The following is a 19,274-nucleotide window of genomic DNA, read 5'->3' as shown; positions in this document are numbered from 1 at the left end:
TAAATTAAAATCGTTAGAGTTTGCGAAAAACTGTTATCGTACAAACATACTTAAAGTGATTGTGGTACAAGATTATGTTGTAAGACCGTTGAGCTCTTTGATGGAGCGATATAACTGTTAGCCTTGAAAGGGGCGTGGATTACAAAGTACCACCTGCTGTAAACTTCAAAGTCATTGTTAGGTGACACGATACGAAGTAAACAATGTCCATCCGTTACCATGGTTATCATTAAAGATTCACATTACATACCACACATCTCACATTATCCATGTGTCACAAAGTTCGAACCAATCTGTGTTAATAATAATGCGAGTAGGAACTGATGGCAGGGGTATAAAATCTTGTGTCAAACGTTGGGCATTATCAGCTAAGAGAAACCTTTTTCAGTATCCATGTTTAGACCAAAAAGTAAATAATTGAATAAACGGCTAAACAGAAAACCGTATGAATAGGTCAACAACAGTATCCCATAGATTTGGTGATAGTACACTTCTGTCACATCAACGCATAACGCTCCTATGATCACACCATACTAAAAGACGGGATATCACCATCGACCTATCACATACGCCCTTCTGCTCGTCTTGGCGACCATTTCGTGCACCGTGCTCTTACTAACTGTGGGCGAATTGACTGAATTCATTAATTTTGGTTCTGATTTTTTTATATATATATTGCTTCTAAATATGAAAACGAACGCTCTAAAACTAGCTTTCTGCGTAATCAGTTTCTGTTCGAAAAACCTACTTTTTCAAAGTATTATTTCTATTCATACTCCTTGCTTGAACTTTTCATGTTCCGACAAAACTGGTATAGTTAAAAACTATCTCGAGAAAACAATTTTGGATTAAATTTAGGGAAATTATACCCCTGCCATGTTTTGTCCATCTTATAAGGCTTGAATAGCTTCAAGAAACAAACGATGAAATACTGACACATAAAGTGTGGGATTCAGAAAGTGGTGTTGAACGGTCTGGGTGGATTTTTGACAGCATCAAACATAGACACAATTTATGAATAATACTTGAGAACATGTCAACGCAAACGACTAAGAGATGTAATTATGTTTTCTCTTCTATAAGAGATATCTCACTTCTTGGTACATTGTGTATCCATATAAAATATGAAGAAAGCGCTAATTGATTCTCAGTCACAGGTGTATACAAAGTTATCCAGTAGGCATAGTTATAAGAGAGATGCGATTGGGGCTTACCTAATTGGGGTGTTGCCGGAAATTCCTGACTCCTGCCTTTCAAGAACGTTTGTGCAGCATTGAGCCTCAAAACTTTCTTCAAGGAAGACATTTCTTGCGCCAAAGAGCAAATGTGACAAGCCAGAATGATGGTGAGAAAACTTGCGAAATTTCGGATTCCTGAGGCACCCTTAAGACTTCACGAACTACAGTGAGTGGATGGCAGTGAGAGCACGGCTTACTTCGGTGCTTCCCTCGAGTAAGCTGGGCGTATGTATGAACGACGAAGCCAAGCTTTCCCGCCTTATATCTGTTCAATTACAAGGCGGCAAAAAGCACTATGATGGGACCTCAGCGAAAGAACTCTGACAATATGGAGTTTGTATTGTCAGTATTGATCACGAGGGACATTATTGATGACATTCCTCTCTATATAGGCTAGGGAAGGGTAGGCCCTACAAACCCTTTATCACTGAGAATATTATCGGAGATTTACGTTTTGGTTGGCGGGTTCTGCTTTGTTTGCTGCATTTTATTGAAATGTTTGGAATATGCAGCCATGTGTAACCAAATTGCGGAGAGATATTAAAATAACAAGAATGCACCCAGCCAACGACTTGAACTCGTCACTGGGACGAAATATGTGATACCCCGCAAGGAACACAAACCAAAGAGGCTTAATTCTACTGACCATGATACAGTTTATAATATATTTGACCTTTGACACTATTTTTTTCACAGCTATGATGGCGTACGATCAATAAGTCGTTATTTCATAAAATGATTCTTATTACATTATATACATGAGATTATGTAGAAAATATGGGGGAGATAGAGCATGTCATATGTGACCGTGCATCACAAACCAACAAAAAGTCGCACCTCTTGATTACGTGGGGCCTAAAAAAGATGAATCAGCTTAATTTGATAATTCCTTCATTGTTTTTGCTGCGGAGATTCACAAAATATTTTTGTAACATCGATTGCAACTAGCATGGCTTAGTAAGATTAAGCGCTTGAATAGACCTTATACTCTAGAGCCTCTTTTTTCAGTAAACACTTTTCCAGATTATGTTTTTTCTTTTCTACGTTTAGATATGTTAGGAGAGTCCATTAAGAATTGCGATATACAGAATTCTAAAGCTTAGAGTTTGGTCCCTCAAAATCTGCCCCTAACTAGTGACCCATGTCTGGCGGCTTTGTGATGCAGGGTTACATATACACCAAAGATACACGCTTAAATAGTCTGAAAGGCAAAAGTTAAACAATTTTGACCGTAGACCTATATTTACATACTAGTAACCCAGATCGCATGTGATTAAAAAGTCGTCATCTTGTAACATGTCGACCACACACATGAGAGATACATTGTTACGTCAGTAAAGGGATTCTGCCAATCTCTTAGGAAATAAATTCCTGATCTCTCAGGCGGCAGGCCATACGACGACAAGGCGAGTTGTGAAATCTCGACTTCTTGATTTTGGACCGTTGGAGGGTCTCGGTCGAGATGACGCAATGTTTATCTCGTCTTCTCAGACCCAAACAGCTCAAAAATTAGACGAGGAGTAGCGTGTCTTCTCTGTGGCAATCATGAGTGTCAGCGGGGAGGTACTATAGACGAGCCTAGTAATGTAGGCCTACCTCCTTGGTTTATCTCGATTTATACCATGAAGACTTGGGAAGCAGAGCGGATGACACTCAACAAGCGAATTCATGTGGCCTTATTAATTTGATATTTAAAGGATATACAGACAGTGGCGTATCGGGGGGGGATGGCAAGGGGGGCACGTGCTCCGGGCGCCGCTCCTTGGGGGTGCCAAAAACGAAAAAAAAAAAAAACGAAGAAGAAAAAAAATGAGGAAGAAGAAGAAGAAAATAAAAAAAAAACCAACTTCGCCCTGACGATTGAGGGAGAATTTTTCGGCTCGCTCACCAAAATTTATATTTAAAAAAGAAGAAGATAAGAACAAAACGTGATGATGACGCGGACAAAATGACAATATCTATTGTGTTCACACATGTCATTTTATATTTAGCAGGCAAAATGTTACACGGAGCAGCGGCTGCAATTTCTTTCGTTTTGAAGCGATCGCCGATTGGATCAAAAGAGGGCGCCAAGGGTTTCGAACATACGGGGGGGGGGGGGCACAAAAAACAAAAAACAAATCAAACGAGATAAGAACAAAACGTAATGATAACGCGGAAATATACAAATTTTGGCTCAGTCGCTCGTACTAATTTAGTATACTTTTTCAAGTCCTCAGTTTGTTGTTGTAAATCGTTATCTATAGGGCCATCACTATATCTTGATTAGAATTGTAAGATTTAATAACCAAAAAGTGACAAGAATTCTATGTTTTGTAAGCTGAAATACAAAAATTTTCGGCTCGCTCGCCAAAATTTATCAAAATTTATTACATTTAAATCACCCTCAAGAGACCCCTTTCAAGCAAAGTGCTTGAAAAAGCATATCATGTGGACATTTTTTAAGTCCCTACCGGGATGGGGTTGGGGTTGAACACTGTCTTTTTCAGAAATTAGGGGTGCCATTTTCACGCTTGCCCCGGGCGCCGTTTTCCCTAGGTACGCCACTGTATACAGAATGACCGTTTTACGTTGTGGGGTTTGAAACCATCATGGTCATTCCTGTTCATACAGTTTTCTGTAATGTGTTTGAGAGACATGACTCATGACCTTCAAGAAAATGAGTTGCGTCTAATGTAGGCTTATATTGTCACATAACTTTTACCTCTCGTTAGTTTTCGCATATACTGTGTCACATTTTAGCTTCCAACAGACCACAATTCATCGTGGACGAAATTTATTTCATTGCTGCCATGCATGATACTAACTTACATGATTTTCTCCAACTATGTAACTCCTATAATCTCACTTCTCCCCCCCCCCCCCCTTCATTTCCTTACCATTACAGACCACATTAGTGTGCAACTTTGGCCCTGGTCTGACACATTTGGTAATCATTTTTGTAGCTGGTTCTCAGTCGCCACTTACATGATTAGTGAATAGCATAACAGTAAGCATAGTTCTCTCTCTTCAGACAGTGCCTTTCTTTTCCATGTTTCTCCCTATATATTCTTCCTCCATTCATTCCCTTTCATTGTTTGTTACTCCCTACCCACCTCTCTCTAATCTCTCTTCCATTCTACCCCCTGGATGGTATTGATTAGCCTTTCAAACACCGTCTTGTGGGGTTAAGCCGTGGTCACAACTCGCCTTACTTGCAAGTGCGTGCTGTCTACTTGCAAAAACGCGGACAAAATTTGGGGATCCGTACGTAGTAAGTACTGCCTCAGTACGGATTTTGAAACACGCAGACACGCCGTAGCACTTTTATGTCACGAGGAACTTTCGCTGCGTTCGGGCTACGGATTCACCCTAAGTGCGGGCAACGTACGTGCCCTCTACAGCGAATGTGCGTGCAACGCACTGACTCCGTGCGCCTTTTAAAATTTTCCCACCGTCACTTGCTCGACGGACGGCGCACGTAGCACGTACGTGTTGAGCACGTAATAAGTGCGCAGCCCGTGCTTATTCGACACTTCCCTGAGTTCAACTGTTCAATAGAGCACGCAGACCGCACCGAACTTGCCGAATAAGCACCTGCTCCGCACTTAAAACGCAAGTTGTGCGCAGTGATTTCTGCAATATACACGAGCCGAGCCGACGGAAGAGTATCATCATTTCGTCTCCAAGATGTCCTAATGCTGGCAATTATATATTCATACTGTTCTATTTCACCTACCGGGCAGAAATGCCCTGTAAGGATTATGGGATCGAAAAATCGCATACACAGAAAAAATGATTGTTATATCACTAGAAAGGGCACATAAGACACCGTCAAAAACTGCTTGAAGAAGCAAAGCATATAGAAATCTTGAGCTCTAAGTGGTCAGTACATGAAGTGACCAGGTTCTTGGAGTTTTGAAAAAAAAAATTACATTTAAGAGCTGCACAAGCGTAGTTAAAAGGCATTGACCATCATTGTGTATGCAGAACAGTGATAAAGTCAGTACCATTCTCTGAAATTGAGAATGTGTATATTTTGAAATTAAGCAAGGAAGAAATTTCTGTGACAGTATTACCTTATAAAGGGCCTTAATTGCAACCGTGACACCTTCAGACTCAGATAAATCTGCAAAACCATAGGCCTAATTGTTCTAGTAATATGCTGATAAATCTATGCTGATAAATCTAGCTCAAAAATGCCTCCATGGTTGAAATGCCACCACCTCTGAAACTGGGTATAAAGATGGTAGACTTCATTATGCATCTCACCTCCAGTGCCAATGTGTTAGGATGTTTCAACCAAAATAATGTTATACAATGTCATTGTATACCTGATATTGACAGTAGCCTATTAGCATACATCAGGTAATACAATGCCATTTTATACGTGATGTAACCTATGACCTATACCTGATAATTATAGCCTATTAACCCTTTCTCTGTCAGTGAGTCAAATATGCACACATTTCACATATTTCATTTAGTTCATTTATTTCAATCTCATTTTCTTTCAACAAAATATATACAAAAACCTATAGACATGAAATGAATATGACACACAGAAGGTTAAACTACCTTTACACGTATGGAGAAGACGTATGATTATACATCTGAAGAACCTCGGAAGATGGTCCTATAATTAGGCCTACCCCTAGCATCTGACGGGAAAAAAAAATCATCGCACTTGCACGCACTTACAACATGAGACAGAATAGGGATACCGTACGTGAGCAGCACGTGTATGGAATTACAGCCTCCGCAAGAGAACGTGGCAATCGCACTCAGATTGTAAGTTGTAAGCACGCACAACGTACGATGCACGTAACCCCTCATGGCCAGGCGTGGCGTGTGGGCCACGTACTCGTAACTTACACCCTGCGCAACCGTGCGAGTGTCGTGCGTTGACGTACTTCCTCCCTACGCTAGTCACTTCCTCCCCACGTTTTTAGAAAAAAAAAAAAACGTGAATGCCGTGACCTCCGCCAAGAACGTACGGACGAAAAGCACGCACGGCGAGTTGTGACCAGGGCTTTACTTGCAAGTGCGTGCTGCCTACTTGCAAAAACGTGAACAAAATTTGGGGATCCGTACGTAGTAAGTACTGCCTCAGTATCATTGAAACACGCAGACACGCCGTAGCACTTTTATGTCACGAGGAACTTTCGCTGCGTTCGGGCTACGGATTCACCCTAAGTACGGGCAACGTGCGTGCCCTCTACAATAAACGTGCGTACAACGCTCTGACTCCGTGCGTCTTCCTACCGTCACTTGCTCGACGGACGGCGCACGTAGCACTTGCGTGTTGAGCACGTGATAAGTACGTAGTCCGTGCTTATTCGGCACTTCGTGAGTTCAACTCTTCAACAGAGCACGCAGATCGTACCGAATAAGCACCTGCTCCGCACTTACAACGCAAGTTGTGCGCACTGATTTCTGCAAAGCACTCAAGCCCAGTCGACAGACGAGCGTCATTAATTTTCGTCTCCAAGATGTTGGCAATTAGATATTCGTACTGTTCTACTTCAACTAGGGGGCAGAAATACCCTATAAGAATCGTTGCCTCGAGAAAAAAAAAATCGCATGCACAGAAAAATTTAATGATTGTTAGATTACATGAAAGAGCTTTCGAAACTCTATCGAATTGTCATCACAAACCAAAATCTCATGCTATAGGACCTCTCTGCCAGGCCCTGGCAAGCGATGAGTAATGATTATAGTTATCAAATATAGATATTATGTTTTGCAGAACATAAGAGACAGTCAAAAACTGCTCGAAGAAGAGAAATCTTGAATTCTGAGTGGTCAGTGCATGAAGTAACCAGGTTTTTGGAGTTCTGAAATGGTGTTACATTCAAGACTTGCACAAGCTTGGTTAAAATGCATTGGTCATCATTTTTTTTTTTGTAGAGCAGTGATAATGTCAGTACAATTTCAGTTAAGCTGAAATTGAGAATGTGTATATTTTGAAATTAAGCAAGGAAGAAATTACTATGATGACAGTATTACCTTATATAAATTGCAAACGTGATACCTTCAGACTCAGAGAAAATGAAAAAAACAACAACATAGGTCTACATCCATAGTCGCAGCAAAATGCTGTTAATTTAGCTCAAAATATGCCTGGATGGATGAAATAACCACTGGTCACCTCTAAAAGTGGGTGTAAAGATGGCAGACTTCATAACAGCAATTCATATGCATCTGAAATAACAAACGTATATTCTCAGCTCATCTCCAGTGTCAATGTGTTAGGCTTTTTAAACCAAAATAATGTTTTACAATGTCGTTGTATACACTATGATATGTTTATACGTGTACCTGGGCCCCATTTTATAAATAAGTCAGGATGGCAACTCTTGCTGGAATTGCAACTTCCAATAGCAACAGCCAACCAGGAAGCTGGATTCTTGTCGTTACTATGACAATTGCCATTCTAGCAAGAGTTGCTATCATATCAAGTTTTTAATGAAATATATGGGGCCCAGATGTATTAACCCTTTCTCTGTCAGTAAGTCATATATTCACGTATTTCACATATAAACGTATCGACATGAAATAAATATGGTACACAGAAGGTTAAACTGCCATGTACACGTATGGAGAAGACGTGAGATTTTACATCAGAAGAATCTCGGAAGGTGGTCCTATATAGGCCTACCCCCAACATCTGACGGGGGAAAAAAACATCGCACTTGCACCGTTGCACGCACTTACAACATGCGAGAGAGTAGGGATATCGTACGTGAGCAGCACGTGCAATTACAGTCTCCGCAAGATAACGTGGCAATTGCACGGAGATTGTACGTTGTAAGCACGTACAACTCACTTACCACGACGATGCACGTAACCCCTCACGGCCAGACGTGGCGTGCGGGCCAGGTACTTACACCCTGCGCAACCGTGCGATTGTCGTGCGTTGACGTACTTCCTCCCTGCTCTAGTCACTCCCTCCCCACGTTCACAGGATATTTTGTGATACAAGTGACCTACACATATGCATCAAATGTGATATCTTGAACATTTTTTTAAGTCACTGCTCCCAAAGGTAAACAGGACCTTTAAGACACTGATAGATGACAAAGCACTGAAACGCGTTAAGTAATGGCTTCAGAAACCATAGATAAAACACAATCCAACTTGGGAGCATAAAACCATTGGGACGAAAACAAAAGAGCAATCAAGAGTAAAAATAACTGCAAATTAGCTTTCAGAATGAAAGTGAGTATTATGATAAAGAAAAAGGGAACGAAATGAAATAAACATACAAAGGGCCAGGTTAAATCCAAAATATACATACCAAACACGAAACATAGCATCAACACTCTCAAAGCTCAAGCTTAGCAGTGACCTTCTATGGCAAAGAGGGCACAGCATATATGATAGAGGAAAGAAACATAGCACAAATAAAACAACTATCCTTTAACAGAAAGGCATAAATTGAATATTGAGTTTGCGACTTTAAATTCACATTGGTTCGTAAGTTTATCAGATTGGTATGGGCTGAGCGAGGTACATCGTAAACTGCAGGCTAGCACGTAAAGGGGATGCTTTCTCACACACGTCTATGCATGGTGGATTCTTGTATCATCGTTGCCAGATCATAACAAGACTGCAATGATTTCATACAAGACGTATTTTCATACATGTCATGTCAGAAAAGGAAATTGAGTCACTATTGATGTACATTATGTTTTGTGGTAGATTCGTGAGATGGTGATATTATCACCTCCTCCAATAAAACAGTTGTTCCTTATGTCACTCTTTATAGATGTTGCATCACTTAAAACAAAGAGAAACCTTCACAGTCTCAGTGTAATGTATCATATTTTCTGTCCTCAGTTTAGATTATATTCTGGATCGACTTCAGGTGTTTTATCTCACACTGATCCATGGTAGTTCAAGCCTCTCTGGTAGCTTTGAAGTATTGCACGAGGCAACGAACAGGTTTTCCTGGTCAATTTCATATTTATGTCATTCAAATTCATTTAACGAGCATTCAAATTCACACAGCGCACGCACGCGGAAATATTCGGGAATTCAAATTTAGAATTCGAGTAATCAATTTCATTTAGGGGCATTCTGTTTCGTTTTCGTGAAATCATCACAATTTGGCATTCAATTTCCAAATACGAGCATTGCATTTCCTACTCGTGCATTCAAATTCACGCGATAGTCATGTGATAGTCCCGATGAGCTTGTTTGGAGCGTTCAATTTCATTTTCAGGCGATCAAGTTCCTACTTCGTGCGATCAATTTAATGAGGAAAATGGAATAGACTTTTTTAAAGAAAGGAGAAATGGCATACACAACAAATGAATGCTTGCATATAGTGTAATTATTATTGTTTAAAGGTTCTACATTGTTCTATGTTCATGTATTCTTTGTTTTTTCACCCCCCAAAAATCTACATTACAAGGTCTAATCAGCAGTGCATCCAAACAACACAACGACGATCTAATCATATTTCTTGATGATACTGCATGCATGCTGACAACGCCCAAACACTATAACCACGTAATGGCAATGCATCAATTTAAAGACCACCTGACACACTATGACCTCACATAGCCCCGCAAAAAGTAAACCAATAAGATAGCAATAAACAACAAATAAGACGTATACAAGGTTCATGTTATTCAGTTTCAATGTATAAGCCTAGTCGAAATTGCTTTTTCCCCCCAAGGTGTCAACCAACCTTCCAAATCATGTTCGTCTATAGGCATATACAATGCTTCATGTTTGTTTGTTTGTTTGGTTGTTTGTTTGTTTGTTTGTTTGTTAGTCCCCAAAATTAAGTACAAACACTTTATAGGTATGGCCTATGCCTTATATAAATAGCTTCACAGCTTATATAAATGTGTGACAACTAGTCTGAAAGCAAAGTTACTTTGTTTTAGAATGTATTATGGCATGAAATTCTGACACCCCTACCAACAGTGCGTTACCTGTGGATAGGATGTGTTGTACCAGGGCAGGAAAGTAGTAGCATGAAGCTTTGAACACTAGATTCATATCTATTCTTCAAATTACATATCTTACTTCAACAATGTCACAAAAGTAAAACCAAATGTGTGTTTAGTATACTCCTATTACTCACCGACCGTCTTGATTTCATCAGCTTTTAGATTATCAGATTTTATCTTACCTGATGAAGAAATTCAAGAATGAAATTCATGTAAAGAATTTAATTACATCGTTGAGAAAATACAGCACATTCATGCTGCTTTTCCACCTTTTCCATTCGAAGCTCCATTGAAAAAGATAATGAAGAAAAAAGATAATAAATAGAGAGTATTCTTGAAACACGTGAAGGGAGAATTCACAGACAGAAATATAGCCCCCCCCCCCCAAAAAAAAAAAAAAAATACGAAGAAGAAAATAAAGAAATGACGAGACAAAGCCGCGAGAGAGAAAAAGGAACAGAACAATCATTTGGTAAGAATAAAAGAAAAATAAAAAAAGGGAAGAAAACAGAAAATGAAAGGGGTGATGTGGAAAGGAAATGGGAAACAAAGTCTGTTGGAAAGAAAGGGGTCTAGGGAAACATATTGGCCCGAATTCACGAAGGTGGCACAAATATGGAACCATGGTTTATACCATGGTCAAAAACCATAGAGCGCCAAGTGTCGCACGGAATATTTCGCTACGAAATCAGTCTTTTCGTCGATGAAATGATTATTTTGTAACGAAATGACAACATTGTGTAACTAAATGAACATTTCGTCCACGAAAACATAATTTCGTTAACGAAACGGTCATTTTCGTAACGAAATATTCCGTGCGACACTTGGCGCTCCATGGTTTTTGTCCATGGTTTAAAACCATGGGTTCATTTGTCCACCTTCGTGAATTCGGGCCAATGGGTACAGTATGTCTTAACTGTCCCTGTGATTCCCCCCCCCCCCCCCCCAATGCTCGATGGATCCAGAACATTGAGATCTGCGAAAATGACAATCATTCATTCAAAGTATCGGTCAGCAAGGAAGAAGTTGGGCGTTAGCTGTGCACATTGGCTTGTTATTCTGGCTGCTTAATAGGGCAGGGCATTGTCAATTACTAGGCCCCCTTGACCTCGAATCATATCCCCATCAACACCATTGCTGGAAAAAGTAAATCCGCGAGACAGCTCATGACATCAAACGGATTCTATCTCTGGTAAGTGAAATTTCGGTTTCCAAAAGGTACTACATCCACTTTCGGTTTCAAAAGGTACTACATCCACAAAAATATAGAAATGATTGAAAAATAAACGTTGAAACCGAACTCTTCCTATGAAGTCGTTAGAGCAACTCTTGTCTCAATTATAAGCGTCCATACACTCATGTAGCACATGGTTGATATTGAAGTGTTCTTTTTGTTTTGTTTTGTTTTGTTTTGTTTGTTTTTTTGCTCTCGATAAGTCAAGCACATTAAATGACATATTTATTAGTAATTTTATTCCTTCTTTTGTTCGATGTTTTGGTTTGTCTTGTTTCCGTATATTTTTGAATGGTCCTGCTTATGTTCTCAAGACCTCTCTGAATAACAGCTTCATGGCTGAGGACTTTTTAACTCCGTGACAAAAATAACGCAAACAAACAAACAAACTACCTTTACTTGTCTTCTAGGGGTTTTCATTACCTCCTTCTTTTGATCGCCACATTCTAAATTCCTTAGATTGAAATAGTTTTGTAGTCAGGGACCAATCCAAACGTTGGATTGAAGTTGTCACTCTAATAGAGTTAGAATTCAATCTTATTCGATTGAAACTTTCAATCCTATTTTCGATTGGTCCCTGACTACAATCGTTTAGATTGACTTCCAATCCACGGAATTTAGAGAGCTGTCTGATTATCAAGGTATTAGTTGTGCCTCGCCTGGTATCATCATCTGTGGCCCGTTGCATAAAACTTACCGTTGAATTTCAATGGTAACTACCGTCAAAATTAGGCGTCACAGCCAATCAGCCACAGCCAATCAGCATCAAGGATTATAAAATTTACCGCTAATTTGAAGACTTACCGCTAGAAAGGAGCGGTAAGTCCAGCGGTAAGGGTTTTATGCAACAGGGCCCTGGTTACAGTTGCGAATCTGTATGATATATGAAAGCAGAATAAAAGATATTTAGGTAGGCGCAGGATGCGATTATACGAAACATCCGTTTAATAGTGAGCATGTTTCCCACCCAGTCCAGACCACTTCTCTCTCCGCTGTGGTGAGACAAGCGATGACCCGGTCGTTTTCCCGCGTGTTGCTGGTATGGAATCAATACTGTATTGGGCCATTCATTGGGGTACAGGCACACGTTGCTAGAGGGAGACGCCATTTTGGTGTAACAATAGGAGGCTCTTACGCAAGTCTGTGATGAAGGTCACCTCGCATGAGCAAAACCAGGGAGAGAACGAGCAATTCTGAAATAGTGTGATCTAGTATGATCTTCAAATCATATCAATCATGTTTAAAAATCCTTATCGTTATGCCCATTTTATAGAGATTGAAGGGTTGGGTGCAACTCTGAAAAATGACATTCTCTCGCAAGTAGTTTTTGTGCCTATTTTCGGTCGGGTATAAGATGATTTTCACATGCTACATTCCGCGGAATCAAAATATACAATGTCAAATAGTATTATACAACAGGCAAAAAAAAAAAAAAAAAACCCAAACAAAACAAAGGATTCATGTCGTGCGAAACGTTCACACTGAAAAAAAAAAGAAGTTTGACAGTGACTGCAGCATGCAGATACTGTGGAAATGTTTTAGTTTTTTCTTCTCTTTTTTTGTGCTCTTGTTAGTTAGTTTTCCATCGATGATCCAGTCATTCTCATTTTGCTATGTTACGGAACAAGTAGAGCGGCTAAGCCCTCAAAGTCATGAGAATTGTGCAAAATTTGACTAAAGCATGAAACTTTCACCAGTGTTAGTACATACCATGAGATTCATTTTAAGACCGGGAGGTAAGTCTGATTTGACCTCTGATGACCTCCAGAGGTCAATGAACTTCAAATATCAGAATATTGATGTTTGAAGGCATTTGTGAAAGATAGGCGTAGACGTTGGTTACGCTGCACTAAATATGCATTTGTACTACAATTCTTCTGATTCCACAGGGCATTGACAGGTTTCTACCTTTGACCTCTGATGACCTTTAGAGGTCAATGACCTCAAAATACCATAATATTGATCTGTGATGTTCTTAGTTAATGATAAACATGGTTAAGATGTACAAAACAAGCATATCTGTTTTACAAGAAATTGTCTTCATTATTCCAAAGAGCACAGATAGGGCTCTACCTTTGACCTCTGGTGACCTTTAGAGGATGTACAAAACAAACACAATTGTAGCCCAGATGGCTACTAGCACATGTTTATAATATAAGGATAAAATAGAATAGAATAAAATAAAATAAAATAGAATAGGATAGAGAGTAAAAGAAAACAGATCACTGCAGTCGTTTTCCTAGACACCCTGTGACGCCAATATGCTAAGTATTTTCCTCTTCTTGGAGTTTTTAAAACCGTTTACTAGTATCTTCCTTCCAGCTGTTCCCTTTTTTCTCAAACCCCCCTCTCCCAAGAAAATTCTATGGTGAAAGGAATTTATGAGTTTGACATTGGCTACTTTCCCCGCTAGTGGTCAGCACTCTCCATCCCCAAAGCCCCGCGCCAAATTACGGGGAATAACGTGATGACGTGTTTTTGCCCTCTGATCCCCAAACATAAATGACCCTCTGAGCTGGAAGGTGGCCCTCCTGCCAGAATGTATCCCTCTATTCTAGCATTTATTGTTTAGTGTAGTGGGTCAAACAGGAACTCCAAAGACAAATTCAGGGACAACGACCCAGAACAACGATGACGTTGGTTGTCATAAGGACACTAATGTCCATTTGGTTTATCATTTTGATATACAAGAAACAATAAAGTCTTTACCAGTGGTTACAGAGAAGAAGTGAATGAAGAAACTAAAAGACAGTGGGCGAATTAATCAGAAATTGAGATGAATCATTAGAAAATTGAATTCTCACAGAAACGAATAGGAGGAGCAAATTGAACATTTTGACCAATAAGGAATTGATTTCTAGTAAACACCACACCCCAATATAAGATTGAGCCAATGAAATGCTTTAGAAAAAGGAAGTTTGTTAGTAAATTAGTTATAAAAAACATGTCTGAGCCGAGAAATCAGTTAGAGTGGCAAGCACAATGGGAGCGGCTTCACACTATATAGTGAAGCAAAGGCTGCAGAGCATTTTGGAACTTTGAGGAACTTTGAGAATAGTTGGAGACCACAGAGATAAAGACAGGAGTTCCCCTTCCTTGGTACATCATGCCCCCTCCAAGTCAATCAACTACTCTTTATCGACGCTGTGAATGTGATGAGGATCTGACTGTCGTAACTGAATCGGCGAGGAGCAGCACATGAGGAGAAACTGTGCGTCACGATAAGACAAAACTTTGGTTTACGCCAATTTGGAGTGCAATTACAAACTCCAAATAGTCAACTGGTGTCATCGGAGATGTTGAAGCGCCCTGTCAGACTGATACAAAGTGGACAGTGATGGTGACGAAGAGTCTAATGAGAGCGTGACGGCATACCACTCAACGGACGGCCCAGCCACACTGACGAGATCGACAATGACATGCAGACGAGGACCTCATTCGTCGACTGTACCGATGTCGAGATAAGTGACCACACCCACTAGCATCATTTCTCCCTACTAACTAAATCCCTCCATTTCCCATAGAATAAGACGGTATATGAAATGGTCTCAAAAGCCGTAAAGACGTTCCTAAGTGATGAGTGGAATGCTAAACTAAGTTGTGAGGAAAGAAACTTGTTTGTGAAGAAGTTTTTTGTTTCAGACCTACAGGAAGGCAGGTCGTTGGAATAAATATGCCGTTAGTAGCATTGGTGTTATCCATGTAAATGTTATCATTCTAACGCATTTTGCATTTGGTGTTGTGGAAAAATATCTAGTTTCTTCTACTTTTGGAATTTTGGTGATGATCGGTGTCTATGTGAGTATCTAACCCCCGACCAGTACAGAGAGAAGGTGACAGACCAATCCAATATCTATCCGCCTCTGTACAATAATTGGTCGCCGGCTTGGAGAAAGTAGTAAGGAGTTTTAGGGAACTTACACAATAATGACGTTGTCTTCATATATTCCGAAGAGCACAGGCAGGTTTCCACCTTTGACCTCTGATGACCTCGACAGTTAAATGACCTCTACTTATCAGAATATTGATGTTTGACATTATGATTAATGGTAAACATGATGATGTTCTATAGAGAGCATTGGATGGTCCTATTCATTAATCTGGTCTGGTGCATACTGAAAACGGAAAAAGCATAATTAAAAAATCGACCATTGACCCTTGCCAAAAACGCTGCCCCGGAGCCCTACCCCACCCCCACACTTAGAAAAAAAAACACACACACACATACACACACACACACACACACACACACAATTCCGCCGCCCCAGTTAAGGTGTACTCTTTAGGAAAACTGAACATGAAATTGTAAAGTGCACATCACCATGTCCCCGGTGAAGAAATATTAATCACACTGTATAATGCTCTCGCAGATCTGTCAAACCTGTACCGCCCCACCCTGGCAAAAGGCAGCAAGTGACAAATGCGATTTATTTCTTATAAATGAACAAAATAATATTGCGCTGGCGATTCCAATGACATATCTCACAGGATTGATTTCTAAGCCATATTTTTTTTCCAGGAAAATATCAATAAATCGGATTTGAGCAATTTGTCGAACCCTCCCCCCCCCCCCCCCCCCGCTAAAGTAGGACAGTACGTGTATATATGTATATACATATAAGAGAGTAATCATTTAAGAGGAATTACTTTAATTTACGTTTGAAGACATTTCAAGAGATGTAGTCTGATTTGTTAAGGGGCAAATCATTCTAATGTTTGCAGTCTTGTAAACATACTTGTATCTTTAGCGAAAACTGTTGGAGTACGTGGACGGTGATAAGTAGGCCCCTATGAATCACTCTGTAGAGTAAATTATATATGAACCAAATGGTTTCTTTTGAACATGTGTTGTATTGAAAAGTTCTTGGTAATTCTTTTCCAGGCAAAATGTGTAAATTACATGAAAATTCCGATTTAAAAGCATGTGATGGGAAATGTAAACAGTATGTGCGAATGCTTCTATGTCTCCTGCTAAACTTATTTGTTAGTGGGGAAAAGAAAAGAAAAGAGAAGTCTCGCTCTACGTGACCACGTCTACATACCACAACGCCTACGGATATCTTTGTTTCACATTGTTAGTGGGGAAAAGAAAAGAAAAGAGAAGTCTCGCTTCATGAGAGATGTTCAGATCCCGCTCTACACCACAACGCCTACGAATGTCTAGGCTAAAGGTGGGTTTGATTGTCTGATAGGGCCTATAGAGCACCAACAGTAAGTGCAGATTAATTGGCACGCTATCTTTTGAATAGAAACAATACTTTGTTTCACACAAGATGATAGCAGAAAGACAACTGATAATCATCCGCTCATGTGAAATCAAGCAGAACTTTTTTCAAAACATTTCAAGAGGCATCTTGGTGAGTTACAGTCTGTTACACATGCCAATATAATGTGAAAAACAATTTGAAGGCCACCTGCAATAGGCCACCTGCAATACAGCCTCGCATTTTCCGACATCACAAAAACTTTGATCAACACGTTCCATATGTACCCGTGATGGAGAGGGAAAATAATAAACAACAACATTGCAAGATTGGTGCATTTCTGCCAAGACAACAGACGGGAACTGATTCCATGTAAAATACATAAACATGTATTTTGATTTTTCCATGCATTTTTCCCATATCATTACACACAATCATTATACACGTATACTTGATATGGTGTTCAGCTCACTGTGTGCAGACTGAGCACGACCCGATAATTCAGAACTCTGCCTGAGAAAGGATTGTAGCCTATCCCGCGAATCAAAAAGAAGCTTTCTTATCATCTCGTGCATCCTGTACTCTATGTGCAATGCACTCATCATAGAGACAAGGTTGCCTTCACCTAAACTGTTTAGATATTGCCACTGCATGGGTTACCACCTTGTAGTGGTCAGTGGGCTTGAGTGTCTCAGTGACCCGGAGAGCTATGCCGGCGGGAGTGTTTACTCCTGGTAGGGCCACCCAGGCCGGATTGGTCGAAGGGTAGAGACCAGACGAAGGGTAACCCACTGGCCCTCCAGGTTAATTGGGGGTTGGGCATAGGACTAACAATTCTATCCCAGAAAAAATCTCAATTTACGGAAACAGCGACAAGGAAAAACACTCGATCTGATGTGGGCAGTGCCCCAGAGTTCCAGTCTGGGACTTGTATGACTGGCAGAAGTGAAAGCCGTGAGGAAGCTACTGGCACGACCAAGGAAGCACTAAACACAGCCAAAGGAAGATGAAGGTAGGATTTTGGAATGTACAAACTATGTATGACACCGGCAGACTAGCTCAAGTTGTTTCAGAAATGCAAAGGTATGACTTACACATCCTAGGAATCAGTGAAAGCAGGTGGACGAAAAGTGGCAAAATGAAGACTACAACCGGAGAGACAGTACTTTACTCCGGGAGGGAAGACGGACAACATCATGAAGGAGTGGCGGTGATTCTAAAAAAGGGGGTTGACAAATGCCTCTTAGAGTGGAAGCCAATTAGCAGTAGAATGATGAACGTTCGACTGAGGGGTAAGCAGGTCAATTTATCACTTATTCAATGTTATGCACCAACTAATAATGTAGATGAGGAAGATAAGAACATCTTTTACGACACTCTTCAAAGAGAACTGGAAACTGTTCCACGCCATGACCTGATCATTGTGATGGGAGACATGAATGCGAAAGTGGGAAATGACAACACCTATTACGCGAGAGAAATGGGCACACATGGATGTGGAATAATGAACGAAAATGGGGAGAGACTGGCAAACTTCTGCGCTCTGAACAATCTGGTCATTGGAGGAACACTCTTTACCCACAAGGAAATTTATAAGCTATCTTGGTATTCTCCTAACAGAAGGGATAAGAACCAAATTGACCACCTGCTCATCAATGGCACATGGAGAAGATCCCTACAGGATGTGAGAGTTAGGAGAGGAGCTGATGTTGGCAGTGATCATCAACTTGTTGTAGCAGATATCAAGCTGAAGCTCAAGAGAGCAGAAAGACAGCAAACTCCAAGGAGACATTTTGACACTGACAGATTAAGAGATCCAAAAGTGAAATCAGCCTTCACATTAGAACTGAGAAACAGATTCCAAGCATTACAAGACTTAGAGATTGAAGAAGCCAACACAGGAAATAGTGATACAGCGTGGAAAGGACATGCATTGGATACAGGCGGGAGAACAAGAGAAAACAGTGGGTACAAGAAGAGACATGGACAGCGATGAAAGAGAGAAGAAGCAAGAAAAAGAAAATGATGGATGCCAAATCAATTCGGCTGAAGGAAAAATGTCAGCAGGATTACAAAGAAGTACACAGGAAAGTGAAAAGACTGGTCAGGAAGGATAAAAGGGAATACTTGGATAACCTGGCTTCAGAAGCAGAAACTGCAGCGCAGAAAGGGGAACAGGGAGAGCTCTAGAAGATTACAAAGCGGATTTGTGGTAAGCTCCGAACTTATGGAAGTGGACCAGTTAAAGACAAACAGGGTAAGATCCTCACTACAGAAAGACAAATAGAAGAAAGATGGACGGAACACTTCAAAGAATTACTTAATAGAGCTACACCTGAAGAGACACCAATTATAGAAACAGCAGAGAATGATTTGGACATCAGTATTGAACCCCCAAGTAGAGAAGAAATTATTGCAGCTATTAAGACACTGAAGAATAATAAAGCCCCTGGAGGAGATGGTTTGAGTGCTGAACTGTTCAAGGTTGACCCACAGGTGACAGCAACCCTTCTGAAATCTCTCTTTGATGTTATTTGGGAAGAAGAACAAGTGCCAAAAGACTGGACAAAAGGCATCATTGTCAAAATATCCAAGAAAGGTGCACTAAACGACTGCAACAATTGGCGAGGGATAACTCTCCTCCCAGTGTGTA

General features: G+C 40.4%; 1 protein-coding gene across 1 annotated transcript in view; it reads right to left on the bottom strand.

Moving 5' to 3' along the window:
- The window catches only part of LOC139745003 (4-aminobutyrate aminotransferase, mitochondrial-like), a 34,168-nt gene extending 16,136 nt beyond the window's left edge, over nt 1–18,032 (bottom strand). The window contains exons 1-2 of the mRNA XM_071655407.1: nt 17,957–18,032; nt 17,282–17,418 (exon numbers count right to left, since the gene is read on the bottom strand). Of these exons, the coding sequence (XP_071511508.1) occupies nt 17,282–17,418; nt 17,957–18,032 (213 nt within the window). The remainder of the gene's footprint in view (nt 1–17,281; nt 17,419–17,956) is intronic.
- Nucleotides 18,033–19,274: the final 1,242 nt, after the last annotated feature.

This window comes from Diadema antillarum, unplaced genomic scaffold (genome assembly GCF_040938485.1).
Source record: "Diadema antillarum isolate AM-2024a unplaced genomic scaffold, OU_Dant_1.0 seq00001227_RagTag, whole genome shotgun sequence".
Lineage (NCBI taxonomy): Eukaryota > Metazoa > Echinodermata > Echinoidea > Diadematoida > Diadematidae > Diadema > Diadema antillarum.
The sequence above is the reverse complement of the archived record's forward strand: the minus strand, read 5'-3'. Positions and strand labels throughout refer to the sequence as shown.